Source organism: Accipiter gentilis, chromosome Z (genome assembly GCF_929443795.1).
Source record: "Accipiter gentilis chromosome Z, bAccGen1.1, whole genome shotgun sequence".
Lineage (NCBI taxonomy): Eukaryota > Metazoa > Chordata > Aves > Accipitriformes > Accipitridae > Astur > Astur gentilis.
This window is the reverse complement of record NC_064919.1, coordinates 76,648,298-76,673,101: the sequence shown is the minus strand read 5'-3', so window position 1 is coordinate 76,673,101 and position 24,804 is coordinate 76,648,298. Positions and strand designations below refer to the sequence as shown.

Below are 24,804 nucleotides of genomic sequence, written 5' to 3'. Positions count from 1 at the left end.
AAATCTCCCTTGTTGCAATTATCCTTCGCTACTTACTGAATTGCCAGGGGACTTAGAGACTCTTCTTTTCTGAAACATTGCTTTACATATTCACAGACTCTTATCTGGTCTGCCCTCAAGCAGAAGCTTCTCTTCTATATAAACCCAGTTCACATAAGTTTTTTTAACCCTCTGAATACTCCTCCTGCTCTCCCTGGGCTTTCTTCAATTGCTCCATAGTGGGTTGAGTGCTCAGGACTGTCACCCAGTTAAATGAAAGTATTTCAAGTACCTTGTGTGCTGACGTTCCCAATTACACACACCAGGCTGGACTTTTCTATTTTGCACGGATCTGGAGGTACTTGACCATAAGTTCAGCTAAAATCTTCAAATCTCCTGATGAACTGTGGCACAGCCTGTCATCCTCCAGCTTGTATTTCTGCAGTTGTTGATATTTCCACAGAAAAGGCCTTTCATGCTTATTATTCTGGTAGCATGGTAGGACTATTATTTCAGACCAATTCATCAAGACACTTTAGAATTTCGGTCCTGTCCTCAACAGTAAATCCAGACTTTACTCAAGATAAAGTGTTGGATCTACTGCAAAGCTGCGGGACTAAATTGTACTAACAGTAGTGGGTTACTCATCTGAAAATAGTTTCAAAAAAATCTATGTACAGTAATAAAGGCTAAATATCATGACACTGAAATAGTCAGAAGTGATGGCAGAAGCGTATCAAAAGACATATTTGTCCTATCATGGATAAAACCCCAATATATTAATACACTGGATTTAGAATTCAAGCCACTGACAGCCTCTTCAAATTTTTCACCTAAATTTCATTTTGAAGGGAAAGAGTTAAAAGATAACTTTTGTCCTGGTTAGATACACAAAAGTAGTTTTCACACTAAATAAAGGAGCTAATTTCTCTCCCAGTTTTGCAACTGGGAGATAAATCCTTAGAAGAAAGACTTTTTAACATTTGTCCAAAAATAGAGGCAAATTGCATGAACTGGAAAAAGCAGAGGGAAAAAACCTCAGAGACCATTTGCAGGCAGCAGACTATACATTAAGAGACTTTTTAATTTATCAAACAGGCGTGGGAGAGTCCTCTACCAGCAGGGCTTACTAAATGTGAAAGCACGCAGAAAGACTTAAGAAGTACAAATAGCTATAAGCAGTGACCAAGTGGTTTCAGAAGTAGGGTATAGATTTTTGAAGAGCAAGAGTGGTTAAACAGTGGAACAAATACTGAGGGAGCAAGGGAGGCAGTCCCTGTTCTTCAGTGTCTCCAAATTAAAAACGAATGCTTGTTACCACGTGAGATTTAGTCACATGTAAACTACAGGGCTCCATACAAGGGTAAGAAACCTGCCTGCCCATGACACAGCAGAGGTCAAACTAGGTAATCTTGTGTTTTCTTCCAGCTTTAAACTCTGTGAATGGACCTGGGAAAACAACTCTGCCTGGACACCCATTCATCTGGCTCAGTTCAGCTGAGGAACATTCTCATACAAACATAGGAAAAATTGGCAAAATGAATAAAACAAGGCATCAAAGAAACTATGTTTTTAGAGTGAGGCATGAGGGTAGAAATTAATGTAGCAGACACAAGTAATACATAGTCACATATGAAATATTTCAATTGCATGTATATTTATATACATCAGAAAGCAGAGGGAAATTAAAATGAGCAATATGTTAAAAGGAGAAATGTAACATGAAGGAAATAAAAAATAGTTTAAACTGCAAGTGAAAGAGCAATGGGAAGAGTAGGAGAGGGGGGATTAAACTGATAAACTAGATAAGAAGCTAATGGACCAAACAAACAGAAAAGATACAAAAAAGTTGTTGGAACCAAACTTATCTCAACAAATCTGTACTCCTAGCTTCAATTAACGATGATTACTCCTACCCTGGGAGTGTCTGCAGTTTATTGCTGTAGCTTTTCAGTCACCTTTACACAACAAAACACACGAGACATCCTGAGGCTTTTAAAAAGGCTTCTTGAACTTGTCTCTGCCACAGCATTGACAAGAATAACATAACTTCACTGGATTCAAATCCACACATAGAAATGACCAGCTCAGATTTACTGCCACTTTATGTTTGAGCTCGATGAAATAAGGGAGTCCAGCAAAGCTTAGGTTGATGCTGACTTTGCAACTAACAGAAGCTTTACGCTGCAGCTGGAGTTAGGGTAATGTATGAATTAATATTGCTATTAATCATGTTATTCTCTGTGTGCCACTGGTGCTATTTCTCACAGACCGTTTTTCACAGTCTGGCTGCTTCCACTCCTGCTGTGTCCAGTGGAATAACCCACGTGGTGTATATGGAGCTGTCTGATTAAAATGTCTTTTAAACATTGAAAACAAGACATGAAGGTCTTACTCCCTGACAAACAAGGTGAGGCAAGGTCTGCACTCCTGCCTGTGGCTGACCACAGGGTAAGATTAAAATACCTGTACTCACTGCGTTTATACATCAGGGTAACTCATGCATCCATGTTGCTATAAGATTAATCTTCCTTCTTACCGATGAATAAAAGGCCTTGCTCATTTTAAACAATAATTTCCCATATTCAGAATTTATCAGTGCTAGCTAGCTTGTGAGATTTCACCCTTTAAATTCTAAAGACTCTAGCATCATGTGAAGAAAGATGGATTGTTAAAGAAAAGAAGTTAAGAAAGGTTAAAAAAGCTCAGGATAACTAATTCGAGATAATTATTTTACAGAAAGGATTTGGTCTCCAGGTTGATCAACTTGAGCAATACCATTTTAATGTGTGTATTAAATAAACAGATGCCCACCAAGTAAACAGATGATATTGTGTTACATTACATTGGCTAATTCATCAGTGGCCAACTGCAGTGGTGTTTGTTTCCTTACCTCCTGTGTGCCTGCCTCTGGGTCTGTCATTCCAATCACAGAGAAATCCCCGTATCTGTCTCCATTGGCATCAATGGACACCTGCCCTGCAATGCCTAAAGAATGGCATGTGAAGAATTAGAAAATTAATTAGTTAAAATACTGAGACTTTCCAAGGAAAACAAGAAAACAGTGGACAGGTTTTTACAGACTGATATGACAGGAAACCTCATCAGTCTCCCAGCATTTTTGTTGGCATTCCAAAAGAAATTGTAATTTCACCTCAGTGTCTGCATTCCTGAATTCTTAACATTTCTCCTTTTTAAATATCAAATGTGTGAGACTGTTTGCGGAATACATAAGAAAAAAATAATCCAAAAGCCAGCATGCAAGAATAAAACACAAATATATTTAACGTGAATTATTTACAGAAAGCCTAACCCTGAAATATCTAACGATGCCTCAATAAGGACAGTCTAGCTCATGTGCTGCAAAGGACGCAGGGGCACAGCCGTAGGCCCCACAGACTGACGGGGCTGGTGCACCCATACAGCCAGTCCAGTGTTGCTTCTATCTGGTGGGACAGGGGAGCAGGCGTGGACAAGGGGCACCACGTGCACTACATATGTATTAAGTTCCGCATTCATTTACATAGGATTAACTGCGTAATATGTTTTATATTTTTAGACCCCCAGTTCACTTCCTTCCTTTGCAAGTTCTAGGAAACTTTAGGGAAACTGGGAATCATAAGAGTCGTAGGATAACTCAGGTTTGAAGGGGCTTCAGGAGTCTTGAGCCCAACCTTCTGCTCAGAGCAGCGTCAGTCAGGGAGTCAGGATAGGAGGATGCTCAGGGTTTTGTCTGGTTTTCAAAACCGCCAAGGATGGAAACTGTACAACCTCTCTGGAACAACTTGTTCCAACTGTCATGGTGAATAAACACTTCCTTGCATTCAGTCTGAAACTCTTCTTTCAATGTATGCCCTTGTGTACAAAGAGCATGGCTCCAATCTCTTGCAGTGTAAGTCAAACAGGTCTTAAAATCCATCAAACAATACCAATCAACTATGATGAAGACATCGTAAGACTTTGCTGATATGCTTTATCATCTCAGATATTCTCAAATGTGATCGTCCACGGACACCAACACATAGCCATTTACACTGGTGCAACTCAAACTGGCATCATTATACACCCATGGTACACCAACTACATGACTAGACCAGACACAAAGCAGTAGAGAATCAGGTTCTCAGTGACTGTAAATCAGAAGAGAGGGGTCAGATCTTCAGTCAGAGTATATATTCCCCTCAACATACCTAATGATAGTAAAGATGTAACAGATTAACACACCTCAATTTATCTTGTCTTTGTTCCTGTTTAGTGAGGTCAGGAATGTTTAAACTTACTGTGATTTTCAAAACATGTAGTGGTCATCGAAAGATTATTGTCAAGAATCTGTTTTGTTATAACAATACAATAATCCAACAATTGCCTATTTGATTACTGCAGGAAGACAGAATGGGTATTAACAACCACTCAGCTGTGAAAGCACTGGAAGAGGCCACTATGAAGAGCTGCAACGTCCTTGCCTACACAGCGATTTGGATTCTGGATCTGACAGGAGGTGTTAATTGGAACAGACACCTTCCTGGCCTATGAAAGCCAAAACTCAGTTTTTACAAGTAGGTGCTAAAATCTGCTAAAACTCAGAACTCCTATGGGATTCCTTTTTAATGGGAAAGCCTAATTTTTAACTTTTCCATCTGAATTGAAAGAAAGATTTTGAAATGTTGACATTTCCCACAATGTTCCTCCTTAAGAAATGTATTTAGGAAATTTTGGAACAACCTTAATGAAGAACTGCGTTTGGATGAAGGATTTTATCCAGATTGTCTTTTTGTTGTATTATGTTAGATACCTACATACAGAAAATTTTGCTATTTTTTCAGAGGAAATGCCAATGAATAGGAAATATTCTCCACAAAAAGTGCCCTGCAGTCATACCAGGGTGTCTCTAGCAACCCCAGCAGTGAGAAATCCACCTCAGCCTTATCCTTTCCTAAGCACATGATGTTGCCTGTGCCTTTGCAGCTGGCAGACTGTGAACACTGCAGGAAACAGCATCCACATCCCACTGAAGTTCTGATGGGTCTCCTATTCAGAGCAGGCTGTAAAATGAGGTGCCCAGGCAACTGGATACCTAGATGTCAGCAGTTAAATTGATGTCATTAATGAAACTGGAGTTCTCATCATCAAGGCCCGCAAAAGTTTAAGTGAATTATAAAGCTTCAGTCCTGCAGTAGAGCCTGGTGGGTGTATGTATGGACCACACTCTGTGATGATGCAACCACTTCAGAGAGAGGCTTACGGGCAGAATAAAGGGACGTAATTTTCCTAAAAGGACTGGCTTGCAAGACATCAAGTTAAAGGCCTCTTTCAAAATCCGTTTTATCCTTGTAAATTATGTCCAGGAAAGTACTGCCACAGGGAGGAGATGGTATATGACTTAGATGGCATTTTGACCTTTTCAACTGCACACTCACAGCTCAACTTGACAGCTGCATTTTCAGAACAGCTGTGACAGGTCAGCCAGCAACCACAAACTAGTTTTTGCAAGTGGGAAAAAAGAACATTTTTTCCTTCTGTCTGGTTTTACAAGAAAGGTGTGAGAATCAACCACGGAACCTGAATGGAGCCCATGGTACTATAAAAGACTTGCATGGGCACACCAGCTGGTGGCTTCCTGGAGCAGAGAAGCAGGAGTAGAGAAAATACAGAGAGGCTGCGCTGAGGCATCTGTTCATACACAGGATAACCAAGCAGTGAGGCAAATCCTTAGACACACAAACTCCCTTTGTTAAGACAGTATGTCTTGGGAAGCCATGGATGAGAAGGAAGGTAGTGGGACATCAAGCACAATCTCCAGCTGGTGCAGGGCTCCTTATAGGATGACTGCAACCAGCATAATTAAAGCAATCCCTGTGTTGCCTTAAGCTGCCCTGGGGATCTTTTTGCCTTGTGTTCAGGCCACAATTTGAGAACAGAAAAGAGGTTTGGAGCTGCTGTCCTTCTTGCCTTCCTTCTCTATGTCCAGTGTGTTCTTAGAGCAGAGAACCTGGCCACTGAGTTTTTTCTTACACATTCAAAATAATCATTCACTTCTTATCTAGTGGAAATATCTCCTCTTAGGCATTTTCATAGGAAATCTCGCCAATCCTACACCAAAAGATTGGAGTATTATAAGAGATGGATGGGAAAATTCTAAGAGATGAGAGATGAATCCAGTAATCCTCTGTTTCTTTATTATGATCCCTACTTGGCAAAAGCACTCGCACCACTTTGCATCAGCAGGGTGACATACAAGTGCCAGTTGCACTGCGGAATTGCAACCTACAGGATTAGGCGTAGAACGGCACAGTGCTGTTCAGCTCCTGTCTCTGAGAAAACACACACAGCTCCTGAAAGGAGGCTGGGGGGGGAAATCCTTCTAGGACCCAAAGGAGCCCCATCAAGAAACAAAATAACCTGGCACCTGCTTGCTTCTATCCATTCCCAGGCTTTTAAGATAAAAAAGTCAAATGGAAAAAATGAAGCAGTCTCAGAGCTAAAAGATGCACATGAGTAAAGCGAGCAGCTGTAATCTTTTCAAAAACAAAAACGGAGCCTGAGAAAATTATTGGTATTTCTTTACAACATCAGTGAGGGTCATTAAATTGTTAGGAGTTTTTTGACCTGAGTAAGACCTCAAGGGTTGGTGAAAAAAAAAAATGTCAGACTAGTGAGGTATGTGAGCCTTATGGTTTCATATGGTTATTTTCCTCTCATTTAAGAGTGGAATAGGCCCAGGTCCTTACTCTGCACACAACAGAGACCTGAATTTTTTTGACTCTGAAGCTGGAATTCCATATTAACTCTCACCTTCGTATGTTCTGTTCCGTGTTTGCTGAACAATTTTTTCCCCATCTTTCTTACTGAAACCAAACTTCAGGACTTCCTGTAAAGCTAGAGCATAAAGAAGAATAGCATCATGGAATCCTTCCACAAACATGTTCACCTACAAAAAAAAAAAAAAAAAAAAAAAAGAAAATAACAGCAATGGCAATTGATACATGAAAAACTTTTCTTCCCTGTGGAATTGATTAACTAGAGGGAATCTCCAAATTAATCAAAATGACTGATTTGGAAGGTTATTTTCTCAACTGCTGGAACACAAAGGAATGTGTCTAAAAAAAACTCAGGGGGAAAATGGCAACTTTTGACTCATTTTTAAAAACAGTTAAATAGCAGTTAATCTGCTATTCTGAACATTCAAATCACACTTTAATGTTGTGTCTGAATAGCTCTGCAGATAGGGGAGAAATTTACAGATCACAGTTCCCATGCCCAGACGCACAAATTCTGCAGCTGATCACGTGAGATTCTGTAAGGTACTGAGCAACCCCATCCCACAGCACCGAATATGTCCTCCTGCCCCTGCACTGAGGACTTAGCACCTCTCAGGATTGGGAACTATGTTCTGCCATGATTTTTTTTGGAAAGCGCAACTGGTGGATTTGCTTGTTTAATGATTACCACTTCCATTTCTGGCCCTTGTTCAGCTGAGCATCTCTCCACTAGTAAATAAGCAATGGAGGAAACTACTTACCCTCTACAGTAATGCATTCTCTGGAACTGCCAGGAGAACAGTTTCCTGTCCTTTACAGTTTTTTCAGTAAGTGACACGAAATGAATGAAATGTTGTTTTCTAACCCTAATATAAAAGAAGACTGCTGCCAACCAGCTCTGCCTCCCACAAGTCTTCGTAAGCAGCCTACAGCTTTTGGTCTACATCACTGTGAGTAACAACAACAGCTAAAAACAGAGTGCTGCAGAAACATTACAGGTTTACTCACAGAAGCCTGGTGTGCTTCAGTGATGAAACCATAATTACTTCATGAGCTGAGTACAGATGGAGACCCATAAGCAGAAACAGACACACATGCCTTGAGCAGTACAGGTATTCCTCTTCTGTAAGCAGCAGCTTGCATCTCAGTAGTGCAATGCACCCTGCCTTGACGCACAATAATTCAGAATGAACTATCTTTTCAGCTGCAGGAAAGATGTTCCCATTCACTCACAGTTTCATTACAATGGAAAAGCTCCTGACATCCTAGTAAAGGCGTAATCAATGACTATACCACATTACGAGGTCTCTTATTGCCATTTCCAGTGAACAACCTACCTCTACAAATATTCTCCTGGATAGAAACAACATTTAGCTTATCTTCTACTACGCTGTATCTAAACAATTTAAAATGTTGGTAAGTAAAGTGTTACTCTAACTCTCACGTTTTGCTGGACATTAAAAATGCTAAAAGATAAAAACATGTAGCCAGTTAAGTAAATAACTGCTCCATAGATAAAAAGTATTACATAGTTGATTGGCTAAGCCGAACTGACCAAGCCCCTGGTAATGAAATTACTTGCAAGACATTCCTTCACTCTTAAACCAGCTGCCAACAGTAAGGAGAATTTTGGAATTATTTACTGATAATACTAAAGTTTACATTGCTCTGGCATTTAAAATTGGACTTTTAGATAACTCCAACCTATGTTTCATTAAGAAAATGCACCGCCAGTTTAGGGGAAGAGCCCACAGTGCTACAGAAGGCACAGAACAGCTCAGCTCAGTCTGACAGCCAAAGACTAAAAGGCAGCTGCAGTTATGTTGACCTAAGGAGAAAGCGTGAAAGAAGAGGTGAAAGTCAGGCTTTTGGTTGAATAACAAGAGCTGATGGACAGAGTGCACACTAGGACAGGCTTTGCCAGCAGGGGATTTAATTTTTCAGAATTGAAAAAAAAAACCCAAACCAAGAAACCACAAAGCTCGACAACGGCTTTCTGTGCCAGCGCTAGAGTCCAAGTGGCCTGTGGATGATCAAACAAGGGCTTTCTTGAAGTGACACTCATTCTCTGAGGAGAGAAATGAGTCTCTCTAGTTGCTTTACCTCCCTGCTGGCTGATTTACAGCTTGTGGCTGGCATCCGTTTCAAGGAAAGCTATTTATCACTTCCTTTGTCCATGGCAAAGACCTCTCAGTGTAACACAGCAACCTTCAAAATCCATTTTGTCAGCTTATTTGCTCAATCTGAGATCTACACATGCCACCAGCCTGAAAACCCTCCTGTAGACACTGCAGATTTGCCAGATAAACCCTGTCAAAACTCACTTGGCAGTTGGGATGTTACTGCCACAGCCCCTTGCCTTGACTCTTGGCCAAAAGCCCTGACATTACATGCAAAAAATCACATTAGAAAATCATCAGAAGATCGTCTCTAACACCTCTCAGTTCCTCACGCACAAACCCCAGCATTTTATCCTATGTTGTCAAGGAAGGTGAAACTGCAGGTAATTTATGCCATTTCAAATCTTCTGAAAGAGTACTATTTACTGTTTGCAGGTGAGACTGCACCTACACTCCCTAGCTAAACAATATGTTGGGCACACTGACTACTTTTCACATTATTCTGGGAACATGTTCAAGCACCAGTTTTTGAAAGGGAAAACAGGATGCCATGAAGGTCGTAAAGTTTTCCTGCATGTCTTGCGCGATCATTTAGAAGTTGCCACGATCCTACACAGAGAATGGGTTGCATGATGCGTAGGACTGCTCTAACCTAGAAAGGCGAAAACATCAGAGACGGGAAGAATATTACAACATGAAGTAATGGCTGCAGATAATTTTGAAGGGATTGCTCTTTCCTCATTCCATTTTCCACCTGTCCAGAGCTCACTCAGGTTCATTTTGCAGCCCTGTTCCCTGTGACGGTCTACAACAGATCCCCTGAGTAAAAAGAGTGCAAAATTTATTCCATCTGATACCACTCCTAACTTATTAGAACAGTGTCTGAAGCCATATAGTCCCAGGAATTCCTTTCTGGACAACATTAACTCTGTTAATGATACCTCATGTACCTCATGGGTATGAAGGATTTTCTTTCTTCTCCTTCTTTTTTTATTATTTTAACATAGCTTCTGTTCTACCTTCAGTCCTATCAGAAATGATGAAACAGACCGACACCAGATTTTTCTCAATAATTTTTACACTTTTTGGCCTGTGTTTATTTGAATTTTGGAATACCTGACAGTAAGAATAAATAATACTTACAAAAAACCCCCCATCCTTCCTTTGCTGCAGGAAAAGGGTTAAAAAAGGCTAGAAGTGTATGTGCTGTGAATGTTTCAAATAGGAATGACAGTAAATGTGAAGATGTCTTCATAGGTTGCCTGACGGTCTCCGTGGAAATTAATAATGTGTGGTTCAACATTAGACAGCCCTCAGGACAAATCTAAACAGATTATAAAAGCTATTAAAGATCCACTAATCTTGTAGGTAATTAACAGTTCTTTTAGTTGAGCTCTAATAAAACACAGAAATTTTTTATTATAGTATTTGTCATTTTGATTTATGCTGGTTTTTTAACTACAGGTGTGAGTTGAGCTCCAAATGCTGTGATCATAATTTGCATGTCAGGTCTACCAAAATGTTGCTGTCCCTGACCCGTACTGCACAGCAGAGCCACCCCTTAACATGTGTCATCAGCAATGTGAGTGGCAGCAGAGAAGCTGCCAGGTTTGCTGAACATCTTTGGAGGCTGCAATACAAATATGTGGAAACTCCCCTGCTAGTATATCTTCCGTATTACTTTCACATCCCACGCAAGGTACCACATAACTAAAAACCAAGTAAGCTAACTAGATGAGATAAGCATACATTCGAACCTTCTATTTTCCTACCTTTCTGCTCTAATTAACCATCTCCATCAGAAAAAAAAAAACACCTCTCCATGGAAATCACATGAATAAATTTTACACAGTTCGAAGTTATAGTTCCCCAAGCAGCTATAGTATGACCACACTATTCATATATACCAAGGTGTTAACAGCATATACAGCAATGCAAAATACTACCGACGTGGAAGACAGCCAAGCTACAGCTATGCAGGACCCATAATTTTCCATATCCTGCCCACTGACTGTTAAGTAAGCTTATTCTCTTCCATCTGGAACTGCCCAGCTCTGAATCACAGCACTTACAGCAATTCATACCACTTCAGTGCTAGGTGGGGAGGATCATCATCACTTTTTCTCTACTACAAAAGCAAACAGCTAACATTCCCCAAACTCTCTGTCTCTGCATCTTCTTCCCAGTACATCCGCAGTGATTTTCAAGTTGTCAAACTATAGTCCCTGCCAAAATCAGTGAGGACCCTCGGGGATTGCATAGGGCGTACCCAGACTTTCTGCAAAAATCTTACCAATTTACATACTTGACATGATGCTTAGGTGAGCTAATGCCCACTGAAAGCTCACTGGTATTTCACCCTCTTTCAGATTAGTCCACAGGGATGAAATTTAAGCAATCAAATATGGAAGTTTGATCCTATAAACACATGAAGCTCATCTGACCTCAGGACTATGAACACTGTAAATGAATCCTCGTGAATTTTACCAATACTGTACTATACTGTAAAACTATAGCATAACAAAGTAAAAATATGGCAATGAAATTCAAATACAGCAACTATATTTCAAATATATAAATGCTATGGTGTACTTCAAACCAACCTTATGCCAAGTTGGTTCACCTACTTCATGGCTGTGGACTTCTCCAGCACAGCAACACATCTAACAGTTTAGGTAGATGTTTTCCTACTATCTCATGCTGTTTCAATGTATCTCAATAAAACAGTCTTTTTCTAAGCAGTTGCAATTCAACTGTCAGTTCTCTCTTTTTAATCTTTCTTCACCAAGCCAATTATAATTACAGTACTTCCTTTATGAGCTTTTCCAAGAAACCCGGACGTAGTTAACTTTTTAACATGCATTTCTTGACATGTATCTTTGGTTGTTTTCTGTTGATTGACTCACTATCCAGCAATATACCCTTCATTTAATTTTTGAGCAGGGACTTTACTCTCTGATACCATTTGCTGATGTTACATGCTCCCCTTCAGGACATCGCTGATGATGATGCCATTGTTAGAAGTACTTCTTTATGTCCCTGGGATGCCCAGGGGCTCTCTGCTGTTCCTTGATGAATTGCTGTGCCCTTGCTCTGAGCTGCACAAATCCAGAACAAGGTGCTCATGACGCTCACACAGTAGATGACACACAGATACAACTGATTCTGTTTTAAATTCTTTTTTAAAAATAAAATACGATTGTTACAAACTGATTTTCTGTTAAACTTTTAGTTTGCATAAACTCAGTGAGAAACTCTGGATGGAAGTGAGGTGTAGATTGAGAATGTGAAGTTGAGGGAAGAATACCCGTACATCTGAGCATTACCTGCAAATAGGTGAAGTGCATTTCAAAACAGTAATGCTGTGTCCAGTTTCACCTTTGCAGTAATTTATTAGTCATACTGCCATAACACTACTGCATATCACCCTGCATGTTACCATCATAACAGGATTATCACAGCTCTCACTAACTCACCATCCTGCTCCTCAGATCCTCATGGGATTTCTTAATGCCACTATGCAATAGAAACTCACAGAGTTCCTAAATCTCACCTATGCATAACAGCTATTCCCATGCATTGGGACCGGGATTTCAAGGATTCCCAAATAAAACAAATGCAAAGCCACAGGCTTCACCCATAGCCAGCTGTCATAAACAGCATGTCTCAGGGTGCCTACAGACACAGATACATGACCTGACCTGTTTCCACAGAGATCACATCACTGTGAAACCAGCTCAGCAACTGGAAAGGGGATAAAGCTGTAAAATGGTTAATCGAAGCAATATGTTTAGATGTCTAATACTAAAAATACAGCCTGTTTGCTTGGGCAACCAGATTGCTTCCCTAACAGAGTTGGACCTTAGTGGTTCAAAGAAACAGGAAGGGAAAGAGAAAAATAATAGAAACACATGCATTCTCCAGAGAAGGCCATTTTCTCAATATTTAATTCACAATTGAAAAAGAACAGAGGGCGTTATGCCAAATTCTGGGCAACACTGCTGTAGCCAAGGACAGCCTCTCACTGTATTCACTGGTATCAATTCTCTATAAATACATAAATATATAAGCTGGCATCTGCTCAAGAACACATGAGGCCAGAGCTCAGGACTTGGATTTCTAAACAACAGATAACTGTACCAACCCTCATTTGTTATTTGGGGCTGGAACCCACACCTCTCCCTAGAAAAAGAGGATTAGCATTCCCCAGTGTAAGGAGATGTCATATAACAGTAAAACCTTGTGCCTTTTTAAGAGAGATTTATTCAAATACTATTGCATCCATTTCATCTTTCACAGGGAGACAGTGAGTATGTGGAAACCCATACAAGACTTTTCTTATAGGGGAGCATATGACTTTATTACGTGAATTCTGCAAACTGAATCTTATAGTCTGCTTTAAAATTATAGCTTAAAAATTCAGCACTGCAGTTGAGCAAGAGCTCACTTCCCTTTAACTTTAAGGAGGCTTTCTCCAACAGGGCTGCCTGCTTGTGTCCGTCTCCTCACTGGTATTTATTGGTGCAGCAGTAATGCTGAGCACAGCGGAGATGGAGATGTGCGCCTCTGCCTACGCACTCTGCACACCAGGCAATGTGGCCCGAATGTGAGGACTTTGCAATTGAAGTGCAAGTTGAGAGAGAAAGTGTAAGTAGAAAAACCAGAGCGATGATAACTTCTGGGGAGCAAGCAGTGGTCACAGCCCACCAGCTGCCCACCTCCATCATGAAAGAGCCTGCAAGCACCATTTGAGAGACAAGGTGTACAGAAAGATCACTGCTTTTACTGCACTGTTTGATTTGGTTACAAAGATGCTCTGATGCAGCTAAGTCCTTCTCCTTCAGCGTGAGAACGTGCCTTTGCCCACCTGCACTGTTTAGCTGTGCATCTGACCAGCTGGTACATGAGCTCATGTGCACCCTGGGCATGCCAAACCACTGCTATCCTTGCTCCACCTAGACAAGAAAATGCTTACTCCAACAAGACTGAAATACTGCCAGTGACAACCTCCTGTCCACTTTAAAGCCAGCTGTGGACCTGAAGCCAGCTGTTTGTTCCACAGGAAGGTCTGCTGAAATAAAAGAAATTAACAAAAAGAAAATAAAAGTAAATTAACAATGAATATCTGGGATTTACTTAAAAAAGGCTGCCAATTTCAGGGAGTTAAGGGATTTTGCCAGTGAAGGTTATTTTATTGCTAGGGAAAGAAAACTAACCACAAAGCCAGCTCCTTTGCTCTTCTATCTTGTTCTCATTCTTCATGTTCTCTACCTTGTTTCTCTTAATGCCTCCTCCTTGAAAAACTGGTAGACTTACTCTCTGTCACCTGGCTGGGGCAGCCACAAGTTGCTCTTTTGTCTCAACGGTGAGTTGAAGTAGAAACCTATTCAGTCCTAGGCTGCAGGGTAGCTGCGCTGTGAAACGCTAGCTAAAACACGACAGGGCACAGTGACAACCGAGATGCAAGGGCACAGAGGAACCCTTCTACCCCACTGCCTGTGAGAGCTGCTCTTTCTTTGTGTATTGCTTGCAACACTCTCCCATGATTATCTAGAAAACAGCTTTAAACCCCTAGTGCCTGCTGCCAACAGGTCAAGCAGAAAACTCTCAAGATACAGCCAAAGCTTGCTCCTTCCATTAAACACAGACATGGGAACAGCCACCTCATCAGATTTAGAGCCTTACCCACAGTCAGCTCACGTCAAGGGGCTCTTACTGTTGCTGATTTGCATGAACTTTGGACCAAACCCACGGCTTGACATCACTGGGTCTCAGACCCCGCTCCAGACCTCCAACCACATGGCCGAAACGGGAGCGGGATGAGCTGAAAACTGCCCTGCTCCAGGAACAGGGAGCACCTCTGGGACCAGACTTTCCCCCTGCAAACCTGTGTGGGATTTATTCCTGGCTCCAGCTAACGTGCTCACCGATTCATTCTGCCCGTCAGTACCAGCCATTTTACCCCTCTGTGGTTCTGGTTCCTGTATTACCTTTTAATATTGGTCTCAAACTAGTGCAATCGATGTAGCTAAGAAGCAGCACTGTTTTGTACCAAAAGTGAACTACCTACAGAATAATCATTTAGGGGAATTTTTCCTTTATGTATACTTTACACACATAGTATTCACCTATGTAACTTAGCTCTGAAGGGCTCCAGGCCACCTATCAAGGAAAAGGACAGAATCAGAGAATGCATTAATATGCTCCTGCAATTAAGGTGAAATCCTTCTCCCCATGTTAATAATACATCTCTAACTCCAGATAAATGACCAATGCAAAGGATATCTAGCACACAGCACTGTATTATCATTGCATGAATACTGAAGGGATCTTAACTGCAAAAGGTATAGCTGTCATTTAAAAATTAACCATTCTACCTTTTTAGAATTTCCTGCCTCCTAACAAACTATATGGTCATTCATGTAATGAGTTACAAAAATATGTTCAGAAATCATACTTCTAGTCACAGTGGTAAAACACAAGAACTATTAAAGTTGCTCTTTAATACACACAAAAATTAAAACATGCTTGTTTTAAATAGATTTTTCTAAGGACCCCATCGGTAGTCTGACGATAACCTGTTACACAGTTGTAATGAACGCTTACATTTTAAGTTAGCATTATGCAATCATTGGGACAACTCTAATTGCAGATAAACACCTAGTAACCAAAAAAACCCCCACCCCAGTGCTTTTATTAGATATTAAGTTTTAAACGTCTGTGAGCAAGTTTGTTTTTCAAGCAGGAACAGTTTTCAGGATAACAGAGTCACTCATGTGAAAAAATCTGTTCCACTTGCTAAAATAAGCTAACTGGTTTAAATAAATGTAGAGCTAGGACAAACAGAAAGGACATTTTTTGTTAAATGTTTATCCTTGTACAATGTGCAATTGTTTTGGGTTCTGGATTTCTAACATTATCACCAAACCACAAAAATCACAGAAATAATTTTATTCTCTATATTAAAAGCTTTCAAGATCCCATCACTTCTCATGCAGAACTGAAGAGAAAAACTACTATCACTGCTAAGAAAACTCACATGTTCAAACTGAATTTACCTGTGCTACTCTAGCTGGTGAATAAGTAGTATGAGGGTGGGCTCGTGAAATCTTCAATAGGGTAAAAAGCCATCTGATGAAAGGACCGTCTGATTGCAGGTTAGCAAAGGCTACCCAGCAAAGCTTTTGCTTTAAATACAGTCTTAAGGGCTGGATAAACATGGATGATTTCGGCACAGCCAGAAGTGGTGCTTAGCTCAAAAGGATGCTCGGAGCTAGGATTAGTCATCTAAGCTCCTTACTCAGTTCCAGGCAAAAATTAGGCACACAAAACCTGGACTCATAAGCACCAGCACCCCGCCTCACCCTTGCCAGCAGAGGAGGTGGAGAATGAGGGATGGATGTGACCCCATTACTCTCAAGACAGGCAGGTAACAAACTCCCGCTGCACTGAGACGCAGTCAAGTTTTACAGAAACTCCACAGGGAGCCAGTCCTTTCAAATCCCCTGCCATCTAAAAGCCTAGCAGGAGAGAAATTCAGGATCAAATCCCTGCCTTCAGGGAGTCTGAACTCCACCCTTGCCCTGCCCCGTCTGCGGGGCATCCTGGGGTGCCCGCGCTCGGGAGCTGAAACCCCAGTACTGGGGGAGAGGGACGACCTGCCAACACCTGGGGTACCTCGGCTGGGAGGAGATCATCTGCCCGAAGACCCCACCTGAGGCTGAGGTTGCCATGACAAATGATCCTTTTATTAAATGCCAGGGTAAACAGGCATACGAACTTGTAAACCTTAATGGCATGGAACTAATGCAAACCCTCAGGCTGCTGTTAATCGTGCTTCCATTCCAAATAATTAAAAAATTAATGACTTGGCTTTGTTATTTTCTTTCACGTACTGGGTATCTGATGAAAAGCGTTCACCTGGCTGATTAACCACCCCTTCGCTGGCATACCTGCGAGGATCCCACTAGCACGGGAAAGGAGAGGTACAGCAGCTATCTCAGAAGATATTTAAGTGTACCTGTCAGCAGGCAGTAGTTTTCCAGCTACACACATGGAACGTGTCCTCCCACCCTCCAGCAGCAGCATCATAGTTAACACCTGAAAACTTGAGGATTTACAGCCCCTCCCAAAGGCTAAAACCTCACTCTTTTAGCTTCTTGCTTCCTTATTGACTGTCTGATCCCCAAGATCCTGCCTGATTTTCGTTTTCTAAGGTATTGGGTAGTCTGCAGTCTGATGGGCTAACTGGATGCATTCCGCAAACGTGTGTGCTATCAGATGTAAATGTCCTCCTGCCTACTGAATGTTGCCTTGTTCCTGGCCGCTGAGCGAAGGGTGCCCAGAGCTCCTCACCTACCCTTCTCCACTGTCCCGCGCCCCTTTCTCATGCCCCTCTTATTCATTTGCTCTGGGACGCAGACAGTCCCTGTCTTTTCAATCCCCCTTGATATATTAGTTCTTCTTAGAATGGACTAAACCTCTTGATTTTTGCCTCATGCTTCTCTTCCTAAGGAAAAACATATCTGCTCGAAGAGGGAAGGAAAGTCGGGAGTACCTTCCTGTGGATTCCTATGGCTCCTTGCATACACAAGAACACCGATGCCTTTATTCACACAGCCCATCCTCACAGGCCGACTACATTAACCCCTCCATGTTAGAGGAATTGCTAAACATCCACTGAAGAAAAATCAGAGCTGGCAGCACAGTGCACTGACCGTCTCTCGGCAGAGCTCACCCCAGTGCGGCTGCTGCCTGCCTTTGCTCCGCCAGCACTCACACACCTGGGTGACCTGACACCCACGGGGCCGGCGTGCCCTCCTGTTAAAAGACCTGTCCCTCTGGCGAGTGAGGCTTTCTCAGAGCTACGTTCAGGTTGCTTAACCTCCCAGCACTCAACCAGAACAAATGAATGTGCCAACGTAGCAAGAGACCACAGAGTTGAGGTGTTACAGATTGCTACCTATGCTGCTCTTTCAGGAAGACTTGTCACCGGAATGTCATAAAGTTAAACCTCACTCTGCTGTCATGCAGGATCACTTTCACCATATCAACAGCTCAAACAAGTACAGGAAAGCTTCCCTGAACCACCTCAGTGCGGGATCTGCCCCTGTGGAGGCAACACCTCCCCTGCCCTGGAGCTCTCAAGCAAGGAATATGCATTTCTGGCTTTGAAGGACTGTCCTTCCTTTATGTGCCCGAAGAAAACAAAACCTGCCTCCTTCATCCGAACCCCTGCCACCCTCCTAATCAAACTCTTCAACTAAACTGTTTGGCTCAGCCAGATTTCAAACACTAAACTCTTAACCCCCGTCCATGTCACTGCAGCGTGAGGCTATCTGCACAGGCGAACCCTCCGCAGCACCCGCAGCGCTGAGGCTGGAGCATCCCATCAGCCGTCTGGCAAGCAAACAGCTCCCACAAGAAAACAGCTTCCAGCTGCCCACCCAGAACCCTACTGCTGGCTGCAACAGCACCCTGGCATGGGAGAGGCTCACCCAAAACTCCTGCTTCATGCTTTACTGAGCTGAGGGGTTTTTCCAGTTAAAAAGAAAACTTTCAACTGAGTCTTATTTTCGTAAACTCCTCAGGGAACAAGGTATTAGCTGCTAGAAAGTCAGTTAGCAAAGGTCTTTCATTTTTAAAGTGTCGTTTTGTGCAAAAATCAGATATACAGTCTTTCCTTGCCTTCATTCAAACATCTTCGAGCCAAACCTGAGGACCACCTAATACCAGTACCAAAAATCCTACGAATTTACATAAAAACAAGACCTCAATGGGACAAATTAGCTTTTGGATCATTAGCAATGCAAATGGCACGGAGAGGCATTAAAAACAAAAACAGGTTATTAACTTTGCTGGAAGACATATTTTTCACACTTTATTAGTGGAAAATAAGGTGTATTTCTACTTCAAAGGGAGAGTGTCTTGCCCGTAAATGTCTGAGTGTCTGTTTAGTAAAGTGGAATGTGAATATCTGTGAAACCCAAGTAAAAACATGGGGCTATGGAAAATATACAACATATATATGAAGATCAACTCTAAACTTTTACATTCCCAAAGAGTTCAGATGTTACTATTTTCAGATCTACCTAGAGTTTTAGACCATCTCCTCCATGGTTTAAGACAGCTTCAAAAATATGCTTAGACAGGCTAGAAAAACTAAATAGAAACCCACTGGAAGAGAGAAGAAGAATTTCTTTCTTTTACTGTCTTTTATGACATCTGTTAATGGCAAATAGCATACTATCACGCTGTAGTTTTGCCTAGGACCCCAACGTGGAAGACACTAGCCTTTCGTATCACTGAGAAAGCATTAACTTCAGCAAAAAAAAAGTGTCTGCTGTATTCACCAAATTTAGCAGTCCAGAGTTCAACACTGCTCTTACAGAAATTGAAGAAACTCATTAATTCCAAGGGGTGAAGGGCTGGTCATGAAAATCCTAAATATGTTTTACTAATAGAATTCATCTTGTTAATAAGCTGGCATGTGAACGCATTTTTTCCGGCTGCTGAAAGCAGCTTGTGGTTTGCTTTCATTGTTTCTAACACAATTAGCAAAGCACTCCAGCAGCTGAATAGACCTATTCATTTGAACAAATTATTCCTTGGCAGGGTTGGGGTTTTGTTGTTTGGTTGTTTTTTTTTTCTAAAAACCTCCCCAAAACTCTCTCCCATCCTGGTGTAATCAGAAAAGACACAAAAGCCTGCCTGTCATTAATCTTGCTTGCCTGTGCCTGAAAAAAGACAAGTGGGATGTACACCGCTGAATACATTACATTTTCAGCGTCTCAGAGACATGACTGAATTGCTCACTTCTCCCAGTCCTTATCTTAGCTGGTGTACAATCCTAATTAAAAAGCTGACGTAAGGAATACACATGGGGAAGAGTCTGGCATGGATGTTATGGATGAGATGATAAACTTTATGAGCACAGCTACCTCCCACGTCGCTTTTGTAGTTAACTGTTGGAGCCTGAACAGCTGTTCTTATGTGGACCATTTCTCATTTCAGAGGGCTGAAAATGTTAAATAAAACAGACTTGCCCTTTCTAATAGGTAGTAGCATCTCGCTGATCTAATTAATCCACATAGCTCATTCTTTCACTGAGAAACTTTACGGGCAAATCAAGCTCCAGTTCGCTTCTCCTGCTGCTCATTTTCGGCGTGAGTATCCACCTCGCAACAATGCTGTCATGTAGTTAACACAGCAGAAATATTTGTTTAATTAGTTACATTTTCAGCTTTTAAATGAGAAGTAAAAACAAGCCACGGGTGGTCTGTAACCTCAGAAGAGCAAATATCCCAGGCTGTAAAATCATCCCAGCTCAGAATACTGGGCTGGACATAAAAAAAGCATTTATTGAATCCTAGGCCTGAGTGAGGAACAGAAGGTGCATTAAGAGCTTTCAAACTGCAGCCTACTGCCAATTCATTAAGTGTTCGGCATTATTTAATAAAAATGGCATATGCATATACTTCAACTGAAACACTACTTACTCATAAACATTTCTAACTAGAGTATCTGTTGGGAGTTATTCACACACCAATTCAGAGACAGTTTCAAATTCTTCCTTCAAGTAAATGCATGCAATTCCCATTGCTGTCTGCCTTACCTAGACTATAGGTCTGCAAGCAGAGCTTGTCCTGTATTTTGCAATTAAGCCAAGAATCAATGGGTTTATAGAGACCAGGACATGTTGCTGTTAATGTCTTGGTAATGCATTAACGTTAAAGAAGTGAGAAAACAGCTACAATTTGGGTAATAGCATTAAAATGATTCTACTACCCTTATGCCTGAACCCCAAATTCAAATGGATTTTTGAAAAAATTCCTCTTTTTTGGCTATTTTATCAGAGAAGTCAGTCTCCAGGTAGGCATGAAATAAAATGGCTAGGCTTTCTACAGAACTACAGGATGTTTCTTGAAACAAATCATGACACCATTGAATGCTGAAACAAGGGCTGAGCAGATCTGATGCTTCAGCCCACAGTTCTTTGGGTTACATTAACATGACAGTAACTGCTTTCAGACTCTGAAAGTGGTGACCAAGCAAACCAATAATATTTGCTAACAGACTCAGGCAGCTGTTGCAATGGGATGTTGCAATGGGACATTGCAGACAGGGAACATTGTCATTTTTAGCCGCATCCTGTGCAACTATTACCTACCTAAATACTTCTAAGATGCATTCTCAGAACCTCTCTGCCACTCGTATTCTCGATGCTGTCTAGTTAAAAGGTGCTTAAGGAAGCTTCTTCCTTCACAAGAGAGATTCCTGGAGAAGTCAGAGAAATTGCCTTTTCCACACTTTCCCACTCACTCACAAGGAGCAGGTTCTTCCACGTTCTCCATTTCCACAGCATAATGCCCATGAAGAAACAAAAGCAATTTCTGACCTGGGAAAGATGAATCCAGAACACATTTTTCTTTTTTCTGTGTGATTTCAGAGTTGGAGATGAAGATAGCCAACACTTTTTAACCTGTTACTCCTCTAAGAGCCCTATGTGTTCTCCATCTGGCAATTGGACAGCTGCTGGTTTAGGACTTTGCCCTTTCTGTCTTCCTTATCTTTCCTTCTGTCATCTGCTTATTTTCCATTTTTATGATAGTCTTTTTTTGGTAGATAATAACGCCTTTAGGATTAGTGCTGGCAAGAGGCCAGGACAAAATGGCAGCGCTAACTACTTTGGTTTAAGTTAGGGTCACTGCAAGATAATTTAGACCATGGACGCGGGGCCTCATTTTCCCATGACACTGGAAAAATCCACACAGAGAAGCAGAAACACTGAATGCTTCAAATCCAAACCTCCCTGAGTTCATCCTCTTGGGACACAGCCTGCAGAAAAGGATGAGGATTATATTTCAACACCCGTGGATAGGACTTGAGATGGACTTTACCACCCACTATCTTTCCCCAGAGTTTTTGTTTTCAGGAGCAGAATGCAGCAGAGAAAAATCCATCTCTGTCACTTCCCACCGACTCAGCTGAAGGACCTCTCCCTCCCAAGCTTTCCTTGGAGGACACAGCCTTGCTCAGCGCGTGCCTAGGCCAAAATTGCCACTTTCTTCCCATGCTGCCAAAAGAAGCACCATTAATGATGTGCCCACTAGCCACATATCTTTCAGAGAGGAAGGAACTGGCCCTCAGTTTGGCTTTTTATTTTTCCCCATTAGTTTTTAAAATGGATTTTTTTCTCAAGCCTGAAGGCTGCCCCAAAATGTTTCTCCTCTGAACACAGCAGCAGGACCATCAGTTAAGGGAATACAAAGCATCTCTTTCCCACTGTCCAAAGTGGGGAAATGTAAAATTCATCATAAATGACAAAAATCAAACCAGGTAGTTAAAATTCACACACTGTTAATGAAGTTACACAGCTAACGTTTTTTGCTATGCTCAACCCAAGGCTACCACTCTTAAAGAAGTTGTATTTTCCCATTGGGTTATGAGGCTGTGAGAAAGGAGGTAGGAGAGTCTCTGCTGAGATCTAAGTTAAGCATTTGAAACCAAACCTCGTTCCCCCATAGCCATGATGTGTAGCTCCTCCACAGGGAGCCCCAGATCCCTGTGGCCTCCACCACGAGCTTCCCGTCAGTCAAGGATTGATGCTTCAGATGGCAGGAAGCTGTGGTAGGTGTACATAGATCAGAAGTCGTCCCTCTGCCCCCACAAGAAGAGATTGGGAAGGGTGCAGAAAGCCAGGTGGGAAAGGGAGAGGAGCAGGAGAGGCAGCAGCAGCCCCTGCCTGGCCCTAGCAAAGGCTGATGTTTTTGGGTGAGGGAGTACCTGGAGCAAGATGAAAAGCTCTGGATCACGGGTGGGAATGGGATATGGGGAGAGACAGCCCTCAGAGCCCGGCAGCAGAAGGGCAAGGACAAGGCAGAAGGGAGCCAGGCACCCACGCAGCTGCCCTGGGACAGCCAGGAGCACTGCCAACAACCACATTAGCCTGCAAAATTTCCCCCACGCTGGCATGAGGGGATTTGCTGTCTCATGGATCCACTTCTGCTTGACCCTAACAGCTTGCATCTATCCAGCGTCTATCAATGCTGAACTTGCATAGGGTTTGCAGTGGGTCCCCATTCTGAAGAACAGCAAAGCATCCACTTGCCTGCCTCCAAACCACCCACAGACAGCATCCTGAGGTCTTGGCAGTTTAACACTTTTCTAATCTGGGGAAATGTCACACTGCCCAGACTACAAAAGCCACAAAACTGTGGAGGACTGGATCTTTAATATTCAAAATCACATTTCTCACCAACCACAACCAAAAGCACATAGCAGATGTGCTGTTCAATGTACATAGCTTGCTAAGTGACACCTGCAAAAGGGCACATAGAGGGAAAAGGGAGGAACAGCACAAAGTACAGTCCCATGCCTTCTTCAAAACTCATTTAGCAGGTTCTTCACCGAGCAGCACTTTGAAGTTGGCAGTTGGAGTTTCTCCACTAACCCAAGGCAAAGAATGACCACAAAAGACTATTTCTGCCTGCCTAGACTTTGAAGGTTTCACAGGAAAAATATAAGCCACTGATGTGATTCAAACAAATTTTAAGTAAAATATTTAAATAAAATATATTCAAGTTCTAAGAAGTGTAAATTTTCTGAAGACAGCTGAGGTTATGCAATAAACTGCAGAAAAGATCATTTATTAACACAACATTCAAGTTCGTCAGCTTGTGCTTCACACTGAAGATGCTGCCTCCACCTGTGAGGGACACAATGCTTAAAGCAAACAGATGAGGTAGGTGGGAGCTCCTAAGTGGGAGCTGGCAAAGGAGGGGTTTGGATTGCTTTCTTGAGTTTCAGGCATAAGTTCCTAGCTCTCATTTCCTACAGCTAAACACTGACCAAACTCTCTTCAAGCCTCTTTTCTTCATAAGTGTATTTGGAAAGTTTATTCCCCACCATGGGGAAGGCTGACTGTCTGGGAAGTACTTGTATCAGCATGCAGAAATCCCTATAGGTATGTGCTATACATTCTTGCTTTCACAAAAGACTTTTCTACGAAAATGCCTAACGAACTGGCTTAGCAGTAGCTCAAAAGCAATTTTCAGAGGCATCTTCCTCCTACATTTGGAGAGATTAAAAGAAGACATACTTTCCCATATCCATCTCTGGAGGACAGTGGCACTCTCCTAGGCTTAAAACAACTCACAAGGACTATACTGATATTTTAGACAGTTTAAAATACACAACAGCAACAACCTAAATATGCTTAGTTGGGAAATGAAACCACTTCTCTCATTCACATCAAGAAAAACTTCATCAGATGCAATACAGAGAGTGTAACTTTCTGAGATCTTATTGTACCAAAAAAAAATTATTGGGAGAAAACAAAAAAGAATATAGTTCTTTGCCTGTTAAAAAAAGACAAGTGATTGGTGGGCAAGGGAGAGAGACCTGGCAATCTGCCTTTTCACAACCTTCCTGCTGATGAACAAGGGGATGAGCACAGGACAATTGGTCATGGATGGTGGTGCACAGAACTAGTGCACCTAGATCAAGTCTATTCTTACTATTTGCATTATCCATGAAAAAAAAAAGAAAAGGAAAAAAAAAAGGAAAAAAAGAAAAGATATTATACAGGCAACAGTGGGATTTTACAACTGAACGCAGGTGATTCTGTCCTGATCAGGTCTCACTGCTACTTTTGCTTTAATTAGGAGCATGCTAAGACCTAAGGCCTGTCATCAAGTACTTACGTAGTCATCCTCATGCAGACCTTGCTTCTGAACAGAACTTTTCACCTCCAGGGAAAACTTCTCAAACTCAGGCTTCACGGTCCTCAGCAGAGTGACAGTTTGGAGGTACGAGTATGCCTTCTTGGCTTCAAGGTCATGTTTGTCTCCTCTTCTCCAAGAGCCATTTCCTAAGGGAAAAGCAAGCATATTTCCAACTCCAAATTAGGTAGCATTACAGGATTGCCATCCTTCTTCCACCCAGAA

The 24,804-nt window shown here is 41.9% G+C and overlaps 1 protein-coding gene across 2 annotated transcripts in view; it reads right to left on the bottom strand.

The window, feature by feature from the left end:
• Positions 1–24,804, bottom strand: part of NPR3 (natriuretic peptide receptor 3) — a 41,229-nt gene that overhangs the window by 5,469 nt on the left and 10,956 nt on the right. For both annotated transcript variants that reach the window (XM_049796015.1, XM_049796016.1), the window contains exons 3-5: positions 24,562–24,728; positions 6,772–6,907; positions 2,873–2,967 (exon numbers count right to left, since the gene is read on the bottom strand). In XM_049796015.1, the coding sequence (XP_049651972.1) occupies positions 2,873–2,967; positions 6,772–6,907; positions 24,562–24,728 (398 nt within the window). The remainder of the gene's footprint in view (positions 1–2,872; positions 2,968–6,771; positions 6,908–24,561; positions 24,729–24,804) is intronic.